The sequence below is a fragment of the Canis lupus genome, chromosome 20 (assembly GCF_011100685.1).
Source record: "Canis lupus familiaris isolate Mischka breed German Shepherd chromosome 20, alternate assembly UU_Cfam_GSD_1.0, whole genome shotgun sequence".
NCBI lineage: Eukaryota > Metazoa > Chordata > Mammalia > Carnivora > Canidae > Canis > Canis lupus.
In genome coordinates, this window is record NC_049241.1 from 45,218,756 (window position 1) to 45,233,284 (window position 14,529).

General features: G+C 48.5%; 1 protein-coding gene across 1 annotated transcript; it reads right to left on the reverse strand.

The window, feature by feature from the left end:
- Window positions 1-9,592: 9,592 nt before the first annotated feature.
- IFI30 (IFI30 lysosomal thiol reductase) lies at window positions 9,593-13,019 on the reverse strand. The gene is made up of 7 exons (XM_038566841.1): window positions 12,846-13,019; window positions 11,663-11,845; window positions 11,503-11,577; window positions 11,169-11,261; window positions 10,208-10,360; window positions 9,982-10,035; window positions 9,593-9,890 (listed from the first exon to the last, which is right to left on the reverse strand). Exons 1-7 carry the CDS (start codon window positions 12,975-12,977, stop codon window positions 9,828-9,830), a joined length of 753 nt encoding a protein of 250 aa, XP_038422769.1. The 5' UTR covers window positions 12,978-13,019; the 3' UTR covers window positions 9,593-9,827.
- Between the last annotated feature and the right edge of the window lie 1,510 nt (window positions 13,020-14,529).

Below are 14,529 nucleotides of genomic sequence, written 5' to 3' on the forward strand. Positions count from 1 at the left end.
ATTACTTCTTGGGTCTTCCTTTTTCTTACAAGGGCTCCCATGCGTGTGTAAAGAAAATCCATATCCTTTTCTCCTGTTAACCTAGCTGGTGTTAGTTTCAGCTGGAAACCCTCCTGTTTGGTAATGAGGATGGGTTCACATTGGCTGGACCTGTTGGCTCTGGGACCTGCAGCTGAGGGTCCTGGGGCCCCATGAAGCCAGCAGATAAGGTAAGAATTCTCACCTTATTGCTTTTGGATCTCAGTCTGTTGGGAGAGGATGGTAAGGATGATAAAAATTTCTTTGTCCCTTCCCTTCTGGGTTCCCCAGACTGGCAGGAGAAAAAGCATTTGTAAGGATTATTATTATTTTTTAACATTTACAGGACAGTCCTTATTTTAAAGATTTTAAAATATTTTTTATTTATTCATGAGAGAGAGAGAGAGAGAGAGGCAGAGACACTGGCAGAGGGAGAAGCAGGTTCCACACAGGGAGCCTGACGCAGGACTTGATCCAGGACTCCAGGATCGCACCCTGGGCCAAAAGCAGGCGCCAAACCGCTGAGCCACCCAGGGATCCCCAGGATTAATTCTTTAGATCCTTTGTGACGCTGTATATTTGTTTTGGGGTACCCATTTGTAGATTCCTCCCTCCTAGAGACAGCTGTTGCTTTGCTGGATGTTTTCTTTTGTGTGCTGAGAGCTTGGTTTGGCTTGCTGTGCCTGTCTTATCAGGCCTGCACGCTGCAAGGGACCAGCCATCAGGTTAGGAGCCCTGAGAATATGTAGGTGATCAAGCAGAAATATGGGTTGCACCCCATTTGTGCTAGGGTTATTGTCAGGTCTCAGGAGAATTATGTCTCTCTTCTTTTTTTTTTTTTTTTTTTTTTTTTGTCTCTCTTTCTTTTGGCTGTCTTTGGGAGTGGCTCTGGATCTTGGGAAGAGTGCACCTTTTTGTATCCTCTTTGGGGGCAACTCTTGTGTCCCTGGTTAGATCATAAAAGGCTTTGGTCTGGGTTTGGGTTCTGAATCACTTGGAATAGGTATACTTGGTTAAAAAAAAGAAAGTTCATTAGTGCCAGAAAAATCTACTGTTTGAGCTTAAACCTGATGGGATATTCGAAGGGACTTTTTGAATTCTTTTTTTTTTAAAAGTATTTTATTCATTTATTTGAGAGAGAGAGAGAGAGAGAGAGAGCTGGGGGAGGGGCAGAGGAAGAGGAACAAGCAGACTCCCTGCTGAAAAGGGGCCCCCAATATGGGGCCCAACTTGGGGCTCAATCCTAGGACCCTGGATCATGACCCGAGCCAAAGACAGATGCTTAACTGACTGAGCCACCCAGGTGTCCCAGGACTTTTTTTTTATTCTTTAAAGGAACTCTGTGGACAGGAATTGGCCTAATTGGAGGCTGATATTCCCAGGCTGATGGGAACTATTTCCAAAGCCTTCCTCTCCAAAGCTAACACGGAACTGCCTACTCAGAGGGTTATTTGGGAACAAACCAGCACGTGAAATCTCTTAAAAGTTCTCTTTGCAAATATTAGTAACTTGTTCCATCTGTCAGAAAAGTAGTTTGGATTCAACTATTTTTTTAATTTTTTAAATTTATTTTTTTAAAAAATTTAAGGCTTTTTTTTTTTTTTTTAAGTAATCTTTCACCCAGTGTGAGACTCCAGCTTACAAACCCAGAGATCAAGAGTCCCATGTGCCACCAATGGAGCCACAGGGGTGCCCCCTCAACTATTTTTTTAAAGATTAAAAAAATAATAATTAAAACATTTTTAATCTCTACACCCAACATGGGGCCTGAACTCACAACCCCCAAATCAAGAATCACATGGTCTTCCCACTGAGCCAGCTGGGTGCCCCTCAACTACATTTTTTTAAACTTGTGAGTTTTGTATTCTTGTCCCTGTATCATGGCCTAAAATTTAAAAATAAGAGCGTAGTCAAACAAACTTATTATATCTGTGTTCAAGATTACAAAAGTATAAATTCAATCCTTAGAACAAAACCTATAATAAAAGTGAAGGGCAGCCTGGGTGGCACAGAGGTTTAGCGCCGCCTTCAGTCCAGGGTGTGAATCTGGGGACTCAGGATGGAGTCCCGGGGTGGAGCCTGCTTTTCCCTCTGCCTATGTCTCTCTCTCTCTCTCTCTGTGTCTCTCATGAATAAATAAAATCCTAAAAAAAAAAAAGAAAGAAGTCTACTATTAAAAAAAACAAAAAATAATAACTTAAGGGACGTCTGGGTGGCTCAGCGGTTGAACGTCTGCCTTTGGCTCAGGTCATGATCCTGGGATCCAGGGATCGAGTTCCACATCGGGCTCCCAACAGGAAGTCTGTTTCTCCCTCTGCCTATGTCTGTTTCTCTCTGTGTCTCTCATGAATAAATACAAATAAAATCTTAAAAAAAAAGAAAGAAAATAACTTAAGATGATGGTTAGCTGTCTCCTGACTCAGGAAACATTCATGAGTCATCTAAGCATAATTGTTAAAAATGAATAAATTAAGTACATGTAAATGGGATAAAAATTTACACGTAAACTTTTTTGAACAGAATTGTGTTTTATAAAAAGTCAGCTCAAAAGTAGTTTCCCAAATCTTTTGGGAAACTTGGAATCTTGAAGTTTTGCTAAGTTAGATGATGGATATTTGTTGAATACCTAGATCCTTTCCAAATAAAATACTGAAACATTACTTACTAAACATGAATTAAAATTTGTCTCAATATTTATTTATTTTTAAGATTTTATTTTTATTTTTTTTTCAAGATTTATTTGTTTATTTATTCATGATAGACATAGAGAGAGAGAGAGGCAGAGACAAAGGAGGAGGGAGAAGCAGGCTCCATGCCAGGAGCCCAACGTGACGCAGGACTCAATCCTGTGACTCTAGAATCGCGCCTGGGGCCAAAGGCAGGCGCCAAACCGCTGAGCCACCCAGGGATCCCCCTTATTTTTATTTTTATAGAGGGACTAAAGACATTTGTGTTAGTTTGCGAGCATGTCTTTTGCCACACTGAAATATTGGTTGTTTTTTTTTTTTTAAGATTTTATTTATTTATTATTTGAGAGAGAGCACAGGTGGGGTGGGGTGGGAGGCAGAGGGAGGGAGAAGCCGACTCCCCATTGAGCAGGGAGCCGAAATGAGGGGCTCTATCCCAGGACTCTGGGATCATGACCTGAGCCAAAGGCAGACGCTTAACTGACTGAACCACCCACTGAAATATTGTAAGAAAGCATAGGCCTCTAGGAACGACAAAACGGTGGACTCACAGATTTGCTGATGAAGGCAGAATGTTGCCATGCCTGTGGTTTACAATCGCTGGCTTCTGGTTTTACTGGAAATTAGTGTTATAAATAATAATCAATATAAGAAAATGAAACTATTATTAATAGGGTACAGGAAAAGCCCTTCTATAAAATATGCAAAGAAAACAGGATGTATTTTGGCAGGAAATGTATGAGGTTGAAAGGTAAAGGAGGGTAATTTTGTCCTAGCTTAAGGGTATTTAAAGATTGGCTCAAAATAAGAATGAGGAGGGCAGCCCGGGTGGCTCAGCGGTTTAGCGCTGCCTTCGGCCCAGGGCGTGACCCTGGAGACCCAGGATTGAGTCCCAGGTCGGGCTCCCTGCGTGGAGCCTGCTTCTCCCTCTGCCTGTGTCTCTGCCTCTCTCTCTGTGTCTCTCATGAATAAATAAATAAAATCTTAAAAAAAAAAAAAAAAAGAACCCTGAGATCAAGAGTCTCACAGTCTATCAACTGAGCCAGCCAACCACCCCAATGGCTGAAATTTTAGAATTGAAGCCATAAACCCTCTCTGCACATATATTTGTCTGTAATTCAGAAAGGTCTTCTCACTGTGTGATTATGTCATTTTCTATGTCAGGAAGTATGAGAGGCAGGATTCTAAGATGGCCCCAAGATTTCCTGCCTCCGGTGTGCACTTGTACTCCTTCCTCTAGCTTAGGTAGATCTTGTTGATATGATAGAATGTGAATATGAGAGACGCCTGGGTGGCTTAGTGGTTGAACATCTGCCTTGGCTCACATCGTGATCCCGGGATCCATAGGATCAAGTCCTATGTTGGGCTCCCTGCAGGAAGCCTGCTTCTCCCTCTGCCTGTGTCTCTGCCTCTCTCTCTCTCTGTGTCTCTCGTGATTAAATAAATAAAATCTTTAAAAAAAAATGTGAATATGGTATTATGTTATATTCCAGAAGGGATTTTGCAGGCATTACTATCCTAATCAGTTCATCTGAAGGGAGACTGGTTAATGTCCTCCCTGTCTGTGATACATTTCTATTTGCTAGATTCCTGGAGGTTCATTGGCTAATGTGAGGCAAGAATAGTAGCTTGTTAGTCATAATTCCAGTTATTCCTTACAGTGTTAATTTGACCAGGGTCCCACTAAATTAGTTTCCTCTGGTCATCGACACTTTCTCCATTTTCCCTGGTTGTTCATGACCTTGGCACTTTTGAGGAGTTCTGATAAGGTGTCTTGTAGAACATCCCTCAATCTGGGTTTGGGTGGTGTTTCCTCATGGTTAGACTGGGGTTCTGTATCTTTGGGAGGAATCCAACAGAGATGGAGCTTCTTGATTGCATCATCTCAGGGCATGTGATATATACATGATTTAACACGAGTGACGCTAACCTGGGTCACACGGCTAAGGTGATACCTGCCAGGTTTCTTTACTGTCAAGTTACTCTTTTTTTTCCCTTTCTCTATTCTTTGGAATCAAGTTACAAAATCCAGTCCACTCTCAGGGTGGAGGGGGGTGGTGTAGAATTAGGCTTCTCCAGAACCTGAGAGAGGATTATCTACTTACATGATTTGACCAGCCAATTTCAAGAAACTAAGTTTGACTTTTGGGAGCCAATGCTTACAAAATCCTCACAGGAAAACTGGCTTGTACCCAGCTGGCAGGGTCAGCCTTACAGGTTGGTCCTGGTCAGTTAAGATCCTTGTGCTGTTTTAGAGATGTCCAGAATAAAGGATTTTTCCAGAAGGAATAGATACTGCAGGTGAAACCTGGTGGGGTTTCTTGGCTGGAGTTAATGAATGATAGAAGTCTTTGGAAGTCCCAGCTTGAGATTGCTTACAGAAAGTTCCAGAAAAGCAAACTGAATGTCTGTTGCCCTTGCATAAAAAATCAGGACAAATCCAGTGAGACCTGCTAGAGAAGGTCTTCCTTTGAGATTACTTTTTCTTAAAAAAAAAAAAAAAGATTTTTATTTATTTATTCATGAGAGACACACACAGAGAGAGAGAGAGGTAGAGACACAGGCAGAGAGAGAAGCAAGCTACTTGCAGGGAGCCCGATGTGGGATACTATACCGGGACCCCTGGGCCATAGGCAGACAGACGCTCAACCACTAAGCCACCTGGGTATCCCATCCTTTGAGATTACTTTTAACAAAAGGGTCAACTCAAATATTATTCAGCCATAAAAAAAAGAAGAGGGGCACCTGGGTGGCTCAGTGGTTAAGCATCTGCCTTGCTCACATCATGATCCCGGGGTCCTAGGATCAAGACCTATGTTGGGCTCCCTGCAGGAAGCCTGCTTCTCCCTCTGCCTGTGTCTCTGCCTCTCTCTCTCTCTCTGTGTCTCTCGTGATTAAATAAATAAAATCTTTAAAAAAAGAATGTGAATATGGTATTATGTTATATTCCAGAAGGGATTTTGCAGGCATTACTATCCTAATCAGTTCATCTGAAGGGAGACTGGTTAATGTCCTCCCTGTCTGTGATACATTTCTATTTGCTAGATTCCTGGAGGTTCATTGGCTAATGTGAGGCAAGAATAGTAGCTTGTTAGTCATAATTCCAGTTATTCCTTACAGTGTTAATTTGACCAGGGTCCCACTAAATTAGTTTCCTCTGGTCATCGACACTTTCTCCATTTTCCCTGGTTGTTCATGACCTTGGCACTTTTGAGGAGTTCTGATAAGGTGTCTTGTAGAACATCCCTCAATCTGGGTTTGGGTGGTGTTTCCTCATGGTTAGACTGGGGTTCTGTATCTTTGGGAGGAATCCAACAGAGATGGAGCTTCTTGATTGCATCATCTCAGGGCATGTGATATATACATGATTTAACACGAGTGACGCTAACCTGGGTCACACGGCTAAGGTGATACCTGCCAGGTTTCTTTACTGTCAGGTTACTCTTTTTTTTCCCTTTCTCTATTCTTTGGAATCAAGTTACAAAATCCAGTCCACTCTCAGGGTGGAGGGGGGTGGTGTAGAATTAGGCTTCTCCAGAACCTGAGAGAGGATTATCTACTTACATGATTTGACCAGCCAATTTCAAGAAACTAAGTTTGACTTTTGGGAGCCAATGCTTACAAAATCCTCACAGGAAAACTGGCTTGTACCCAGCTGGCAGGGTCAGCCTTCCAGGTTGGTCCTGGTCAGTTAAGATCCTTGTGCTGTTTTAGAGATGTCCAGAATAGAGGATTTTTCCAGAAGGAATAGATACTGCAGGTGAAACCTGGTGGGGTTTCTTTTTTTTTTTTTAATTTTATTTTATTTAGTATTTATTTATTTATTTATTTATTTATTTATTTATTTATTTATTTGCTGGGGGGGTTTCTTGGCTGGAGTTAATGAATGATAGAAGTCTTTGGAAATCCCAGCTTGAGATTGCTTACAGAAAGTTCCAGAAAAGCAAACTGAATGTCTGTTGCCCTTGCATAAAAAATCAGGACAAATCCAGTGAGACCTGCTAGAGAAGGTCTTCCTTTGAAATTACTTTTAACAAAAGGGTCAACTTGGGCAGCCTGGGGGGCTCAGGGGTTTAGCGCCTCCTTCAGCCCAGGGCATGATCCTGGAGACCAGGGATCAAGTCCCATGTCGGGCTCCCTGCATGGCGCATGCTTCTCCCTCTGCCTGTGTCTCTGCCTCTCTCTCTGTGTCTCTCATGAATAAATAAATAAAATCTTTAAAGAAACCCAAAAGGATGAACTCAAATATTATTCAGCCATAAAAAAAAAAAAAAAAAAAAAGAAGTGGGGCACCTGGGTGGCTCAGTGGTTGATCATCTGTCAATGGCTCAGGTCATGATCCCGGAGTCCTGGGATGGAGTCTTACATTAAGCTTCCTGCATGGAGCCTGCTTCTCCCCCTGCCTATGTCTCTTGCCTCCCTCTGTGTTTCTCATGAATAAATGAAATCTTTAAAAAAAGAAGGAAATCCAGGTATTTATGACAACACGGATGAACCTGGAGGGATTATGCTAAATGGAATAAGCTACAGAAAGACAAATGCTGTGTGATCTCACTTATATGTGGAATCTAAAAAGTCAGATTCATAGAAACAGAAGAACAGTGGCTATCAGGGCCTGGGGAAGTGAGGGAAATGGGTTTGTTAAAGGATACAAGCTTTTATTACAAGATGAGTATTTTCTGAGGGTTTAACGTACAGTGTGGGGACTCTAGGTAACAGTACCATATTGTATACTTGAAAGTTGCTAAGCAAGTAGATCTGCTCTTATCACAAAGACAAAAATATAACTATGTGAGGTGATTAGAGGTATTGACTTGATTGTGGTACTTGTTTCAGGATGTATACACATACGAAATAATCACATTGTACACCTTGAATATATACAACTTTCTCAATTCTACCTGAATAAACCTGGGGATACCTCCCCTTCTTTTGTCTTTAAAATACGATGGTATTTAGAGTGGTGGTTGGTTTAGGGGTATCTGGCTGGCTCAGTCATGGAGCATGCGACTCTTGATCTCTAGACGGTGAGTTTGAGCCCCATGTTGAGTGTAGAGATTACTTGAAACTAAAAATAAAGGGGTGCCTGGGGGGGGCTATTTGTTAAGCATCTGCCTTCGGCTCAGGTCCTGGGATCTCAGGGTCCTGGGATTGAGCCCCAGGTTGGGCTCCCAGTTCAGCGGGGAGTCTGCTTCTTCCTCTCCCTCTGCCCCTTCCCCTTAGTTGTGTGTGTGTGCGCACGCGCTCTCTCTCAAATATATAAATAAAATCTAAAGAAAGGTTTTAAAAAAACTTTAAAAAAGTGGTGGCTTAGGCTACTTTGGGGAGTTTTACTCCATTCTAGTGGGTACTTCCTATATATTCATGAGATATGCATGTTATTCAATTTGTCTTTTATTGCAGGGGGTCTCAACTGCAGAGACTAGGATAGGGGGACATGATTTCTCCTGTCCTACACCTGTCATCAGTAACCCACATGGTTAGTGAGCACTTGCAGTGTAGCTAATCTGAGTTGAGAGAGGCTGTAAAATACACATCAGTTAAGACTTAATATGACTCGATGGTGTGAGCACTGGGTGTTATACTATATGTTGGCAAATGGAACTCCAATAAAAAAATATACAAAAAAAACAGTATGAAAAGAAAAAAAGGATAGAGAGGATCTCATTAGCATTTCTCATATCAAGCCTCCACGTTGAAACTATATATAATGTATCAGATATATATAAGGTTAAATAAAATCTATTTTTTTTTGGGGGGGGGTAAAGATTTATTTATTTATTTGAGAGAGGGACAGTGGTGAGGAGGGACAGTGGGAGGAGGGAGAAAGAATCCCAAGCGGATTCTCCATTAAACGTGGAGCCCAATACAGGGCTCAATCTCACAATTCTAAGATCGCAACCTGAGCCAAAACCGAGATGGACACTTAGCTGACTGCACCACCCCGATAATAAAATCTATTATTAAAATTTGAAAAAAAAAAAAAAGAGCTGGTGGTGAAAAAAGTGCCACCTACCCTTGCCCCCACTGTTTTGTGAAAAAGGTCAGTTTTGCTTCTATTTGCACCATCGCTTCAAGATTTCCTGTATATCAATGTGCCTGTTCTTCAATCCTTCTTTGAACATTTGATCAATTTCCCTCATTAACCATGAAATAAATAACATCTTTGGCAGGTGATCATTTTATATCAGTATAAGAATCATGACTTGTTTTTTTTTGAAAAGTATCCTAGAACACGCCCTGGTGTTCTCAGTTGTCTCAGACTGGCATTTAGCTCGATTTTGTTGCTGGCTTGTCTTTTGCACACTGTTCACCTTTCCTGGAACACCGTGGTCCATTCCCCACCACCAGTGAACACGTTTTCTTGAAACTCCCTAGACAAGATCCCCGCTCCATCTTATGGCTCAATTTCTCTCACCCAGTGTGGGGACTGCAAAAGGGAGTAGTTAGGGTTGTTTGTATTATTACTGAATACAGCTTCCGCCTAATGAACTCCTAGTCACCCTTCAAAACCCCAGCCCCATGGGATGCCTGGGTGGCTGGTGGGATGCTGGAGTACTGGAATCGAGTCCCACATCGGGCTCCCAGCACGGACCCTGCTTCTCCCTCTGCCTGTGTCTCTGCCTCTCTCTCTCTCCCTGTGTCTCTCATGAATAAATAGATTATAAATAAATAAATAAACAAACAAATAAATAAATAAATCCATCCCACCCCAAAGGTTCTATTCCCTCTGCAGAGCCTTTATTCCCTCCCTGGACTCCTCTAGCCCTGGTGCCTCCCTCTGGCCCATTTCTGCTCCCTGTAGGACTAGGAATATCTGTCTGGATCTGCATCCCCTAGAGAGGGGGTCCTAGCATTGTGTAAGTCCAGGGGGATTTGCTAACTTATCAAATGAATCACAAAATCCAGAAGTGTTTATTAAACTAGTTTCAATGTAGCACCAATCTCAGTGGGGCAAGATGCTTAATCTTGGGGCAGGATTCTGAGTCTGGGCTTCATAGAATGTGTAGAAGTTACTGTGATGATGAGCAGCAGTGGCTGAGAGTCAGGGATCAGAAAAAAACGGGCAGGTGTGCTCTTTCTTGCTCTTCCTCCATCAGCTCCCTTCCAGGGCAACAGCTGTCATTTGAAGCACACTTTCCTTTGGGAGGTGGCTGTGAGTTGGCAGGCATCTGGCTTCTCACCCTGGAGGAGATGGCCGTGAGCTGGGGGTCCTGAAAAAAGGCACCACCCACCCCTGCACCCAGCGGATCCCTCTGTTCCCCTTGCAGCTTACCTGGTACAACTGGCAGACGAGGCTTAGGAGCTGACTCAGATCTTTCAGGGGTTTCTGCACAAAGCAAGACAGGAAGTCATACAGTCCCTTGCCCCAACCAACCCATGCCCGGCCCATCAAGGGCTGCAAATGGCTGCAAGTCTGACCCCTGCCTCCCAGACCAGAAGGCACATCCATCATCCCGGTCCCGGCCTGGTGGCACACTGAAGGCTACAAGAGCTCTTACCCCATTGACGACGACCCAGGGCACATATTCGTGGGGCGGCTGCAGAGCATCTGTAAGCTGGGCATTAATGTGCAAGAGCTGCATGCCACGGTCCCCCACTGCACACTCCATGATGGTGTCTGGGGACATTGTTGGGGCATAGATCTCCATGCACTGAGGGTGGACAAGGGTTGCTGGTGAGTAGGAGCATTGCCTCAGCTTCCTCCGAGTTATCTCCCCAACGGTCCCTCCTCCAGTCCCCCCAAGCCAAGCTTGTTCCTCACTGGCCACAGGAGACATTTGGGTCCACAGCAATGCAACAATGTCCACAAACAGCACGTACTTAACACTTACCTGAGTGGAGGCCCCCAAGGCAGGGGCTCAGGCTGCTCCTCCCTCTCATAAGACCAGACCCGCAGCCCCGGACCACTGCAGTATCTCATTTTTCTCAGGGCTTCTGTTTGTGCTGTTCCCCCCCACCAGGAACACCCTTCCACTTCCCCAGAATCTTCTGAGTGCTCCCTCCTCTGCACTCCTCTGGCCCCACTATGACTCTGCAGAGCTGGGGGTGTCCCAGGGTGAGCCTTTTGGGTGGTCCAGATGTTTGATGAGTGAATAAACTTATTGGCATCAATGAGTCACTCCATTGGGAGTTGTTTTTCATAATCCTCCAGAGAAGTATGCGGGCCTGTCCTGTCATCCCCATACTCGAGATGAGGATCATCATCTGTGTCTCTGCACATTTTTGTTCATCCAAGCTCAGTTCAGAGGCACCTCCTCCAGGAAGCCCTCCTTGATCTACCCATGCCCCCAAAAGATATTTGTTCCCTTGTTTTAGAGATTTGAGGCTTCCAGAGGGAAGGCTGTTTTCCTGGGGCTACACAGAGAGTGGTAGTCAGGCCAAGACTTGAACTTGGGTCTGTTTGGAGACAGGGAAGACCAGGGTCTCCCAGCCCGGGGCCAAGTGAGGGGTGTTGCTCACCGGTTTCAGATTTTCCTCCATGTCATCCATTTCCTCTATGCAGACAATGATCAGGATGGCCAAATTTTTATCTAGCTTGTCCCACAGGCAGGCCTGTGGGATAGGGGGTGGAGAGGTGAGGGATTGAAGTGGGCCCAGAGCACCCCTGGACCACTCTGGGAGTAACACAGGTGTTCACTAATGAAGCGGTGAATGAAGATGTGATTAAAGAGGCAGACAGGCAGAGGATGGAACTGGTTCCAATCCCTTCTGAGCCTTGCTTTTGCCTTCCTTACAATGGGCATCTCCCCAGCCTCTGTGCCCCCACCACTCGAATACTCAGGGGTCTGCTCACCTCCACCTTGTTAAGCTTGCATTCCTGCTCACCGTGCTGACATGTGAACTCCCACCTGCCGCTGACATTTTGTTCCTGCAAAGCAGGTAGGTGAGTGCTGGCTGGCCCACCAGGTGCCCCTTCCCTGGCTTAGTGCCTTGGTTCCCCAGTGCCAACATACATGGGCATTTCCATAGGGCACCAGCGTGACATTGAGGATCTCCAGGACCATCAGCCAGGTCGGGAAGAGTTCTCGGACCAGGAAGGCCCGGCACCCGGGACACAGTGCCTCGTAGTAGACGCTCACATTGACAAGTGGTGCTTCTGACTTCCTGAGGGGCTCCTGCAGGCATAGGTCCCCAACCTGTGCGGGAGGGAGGAAGGGAGGGGTTTGTAGGGAGGATAGCCCTGTTTGGTTCTCTTGCAGCTACAAACAGTAGGTGCTCCATATTGCAGTCCTTTCAGACATTGTCAGGTGGAATCTTGACTCCAGGGCTTCACTGCATCCCTAAATCTTCCTAAATCTCAGTTTTTCTGCAAAAACGGATGTGACAAAGACTTGCAAACAGTAGGCACTTAATTTATGAACAGCTCTTGCTTTCCCTCAGTTGAGGTGAAACCCTTGGCCCAGGGGAAGTGTATGCAGTAAGGACTCAATGCATGGACACTTCTGGTCGCTGCTGTCAATCCTGCCTTCTCTGACAGGGGTGTATACCCCAGGAGACTAATGTATGCTCATCTGTTGCCACTTCACCCCCAGAGCCTTGGCCCCGGGCTGCGCAAGGCCCTACACTTGGGCTAACCCGTTACTAATCTGCCTCTCAGGGGGCGCAGGTGAACCCCTCCCAGGCTCTCCTGCTGAGGCGGCGCCTAATACGTGCTGACTTCCGGTTTCAGCGGCCGGCGGCAGGCCCGCCAGGGTCTGTGCAGCGGGGAGCAGGCGCTCGGCTCCCAGACATCCGCTTGCTCCGCACCAGAAATGCGCGAGCTCTCCCCCCGCCGAAGGGCGCCCCGTAAGCAGCACCTGGAGTGTGGGTGCCACGCGCCGACTCCTCTGGGCTTCCCTCCGCCGCCCAGGGGTACACAGCAGGAGCTCCGTGCACCCCCGGGCCGCGGTCGGGGACAGACGCGGGATGGGGAAGTGAAAGCACTCCGAGCGCCGGCAGCGCGGGGGGGACTCGGAACCGACCGGGGCAGCGCCCCCCTCCCCGGGCCCCGAACCCCAGGCTTTCCGGCAGAGTCCGGGGAGCCTGAGCAGCGTCCCGCCCGCAGCCCGCAGCCCGCAGCCCGCAGCCCGCAGCCCGCAGCCCGCAGCCCGGGCGCGCCGGTCCCCGCTGGCCCTCCCGCCGCGAGGCCGTCCCTACCTTGCAGGCGGCCGCCCCCTCGGAGAGGACTTTCCGCGGGGACCCCCGTGCCGCCGCGGGGACCCCCAGCAGCAGCAGCAGCAGCAGCAGCAGCGGCGGCGGCGGGCACGGCAGGAGCGACCACAGAGCCATCACCGCGGGGCGAGGACGCGGAGGCGGGAGGAGCGGCGGCCCGGGCGGGAGCCGCCTTTAACCCGGCGGTGGCCCAGCCCCCAGGCCGGACCCGCCTCCCGGTGCCCACGCCCCTGGGGCTGCGGCGGGCGACTCTGGGGTCCCCCGGCCCGCCTAGGGCCCACGCCCACCTGACCCCCATCCCCGCTCGCGCCGGCTGCCGGGCCCGCAGTCACGCGGCCGTGGGGGCGCTTCCCTCCCCCCACCTGCCGGGCCGCGGGGCCGACCTTGACCCTTCCGGGCCGCCGGGGCCGCCCGGTCATGTGAGGCTGGGGTCACAGCACCGGGAGCCGAGACTAGGTGGCGGCTTCAGAGACCGAGAGACGCAGGGAGGCAGAGAGACGCGAGGGTCTCCACGCGGCCGCGGACCGCTCTGGGGGGCGGCCAAGGGTCATGCAGCTCCCCCAAGCCCGGTTCCGAGCCCGGGCACGTCGCTCCCCCCCCCCCCCCCGCTGCCCCGGGGGGTCGGAACTGCGCAGCCGGGCCGCCTCCCGCTAGCCCGGGGCGGGGTCCGCCCCCCCACTCTCCACGCCTCGGCCCTGCCCCTGGTGCCCCCTCCTCTCAGGCTCCCGCCCACCAGCCAGCTGACTCGGGCGGCGCCCGCCGCAGCCAGGCCAGAAAGCAGAAGCCGGCGGGGAGGGCCCCTCACTTCTCTCTGTCCTCCCCGCCCTGTCTCGGGTGAGAGTCGGGGGTACAAGGAAAGCTGGCGTTCCTTCTTGCCACCATCCAAAGCTTGAGGTGCGGGTGTGGGGCCTCTGGGCCCGCAGGGCAGTAATCACCTTAGGCCCATCCTGTGTACGCCGGGTTAGGCTGGGGGCTTGGCAGTGTGGGACTCGAACCTGCTGGAATCACCTAGACCAGGGTTTGGGGCTGGACTTTACCGGGCACCTCAAGTCATGGACCCTCTGCTTCCCCTTCTGTAAAATGGTGAAGTTTGGAGGGCACCTGGGTGGCTCAGTGGTTGAGCATCGGCCTTTGGCTCAGGTCATGATCCTGGGGTCGTGAGATGGAGTCCCACATCAGGCTCCCTCAGGGGGCCCACCTCTCCTCTGCCTATGTCTCTGCCTCTCTCTCTGTGTCTCTCACAAATAAATACATAACATCTTAGGAAAAAAAAAAAGTGAAGTTTGGAGAATAAAGCCACAGGGAGGGCTCAGAGGCAGAGGGAGAGGTTCCCCAGGCTGTGATGGGGGAGGCACCGCTGGAAAGGTGTTGACGCAGGACATTAGCACCGACAGAGAATAGCCCATAGCCCGCCTCACCTCGTGGAGACTGAGGTCATGAGGGGATAACTGAGATGCTTAGACTTTGCAGGGCCTCAAATACCAGGCATGACACAGGACCTGATCCCATGGGAGGAAACACCCACACCTGGCCCAGATTATAGCCAAAGGCCCCAGTTCCCCAGCTCCCTTGTCTTCTTCCGGTTTGGGGAAGTCCCGGCCTGGTGTCCACAGCAGCAGGCTCCGAGGCCGGGGTTTCCCTGAAGTGCCCACGGCTGGATGATCCTGCC

Excerpts from the sequence above, each read along its gene's own strand:
- IFI30 (XM_038566841.1), bottom strand. The coding sequence starts at position 12,977 with ATGGCTCTGTGGTCGCTCCTGCCGTGCCCGCCGCCGCCGCTGCTGCTG. Across the intron at positions 11,846-12,845 it reads AGGGGGCGGCCGCCTGCAAG|GTTGGGGACCTATGCCTGCA; the intron begins GTAGGGACGGCC and ends CCTCCCGCACAG. Across the intron at positions 10,036-10,207 it reads CCTGGGTCGTCGTCAATGGG|AAACCCCTGAAAGATCTGAG; the intron begins GTAAGAGCTCTT and ends TGCTTTGTGCAG.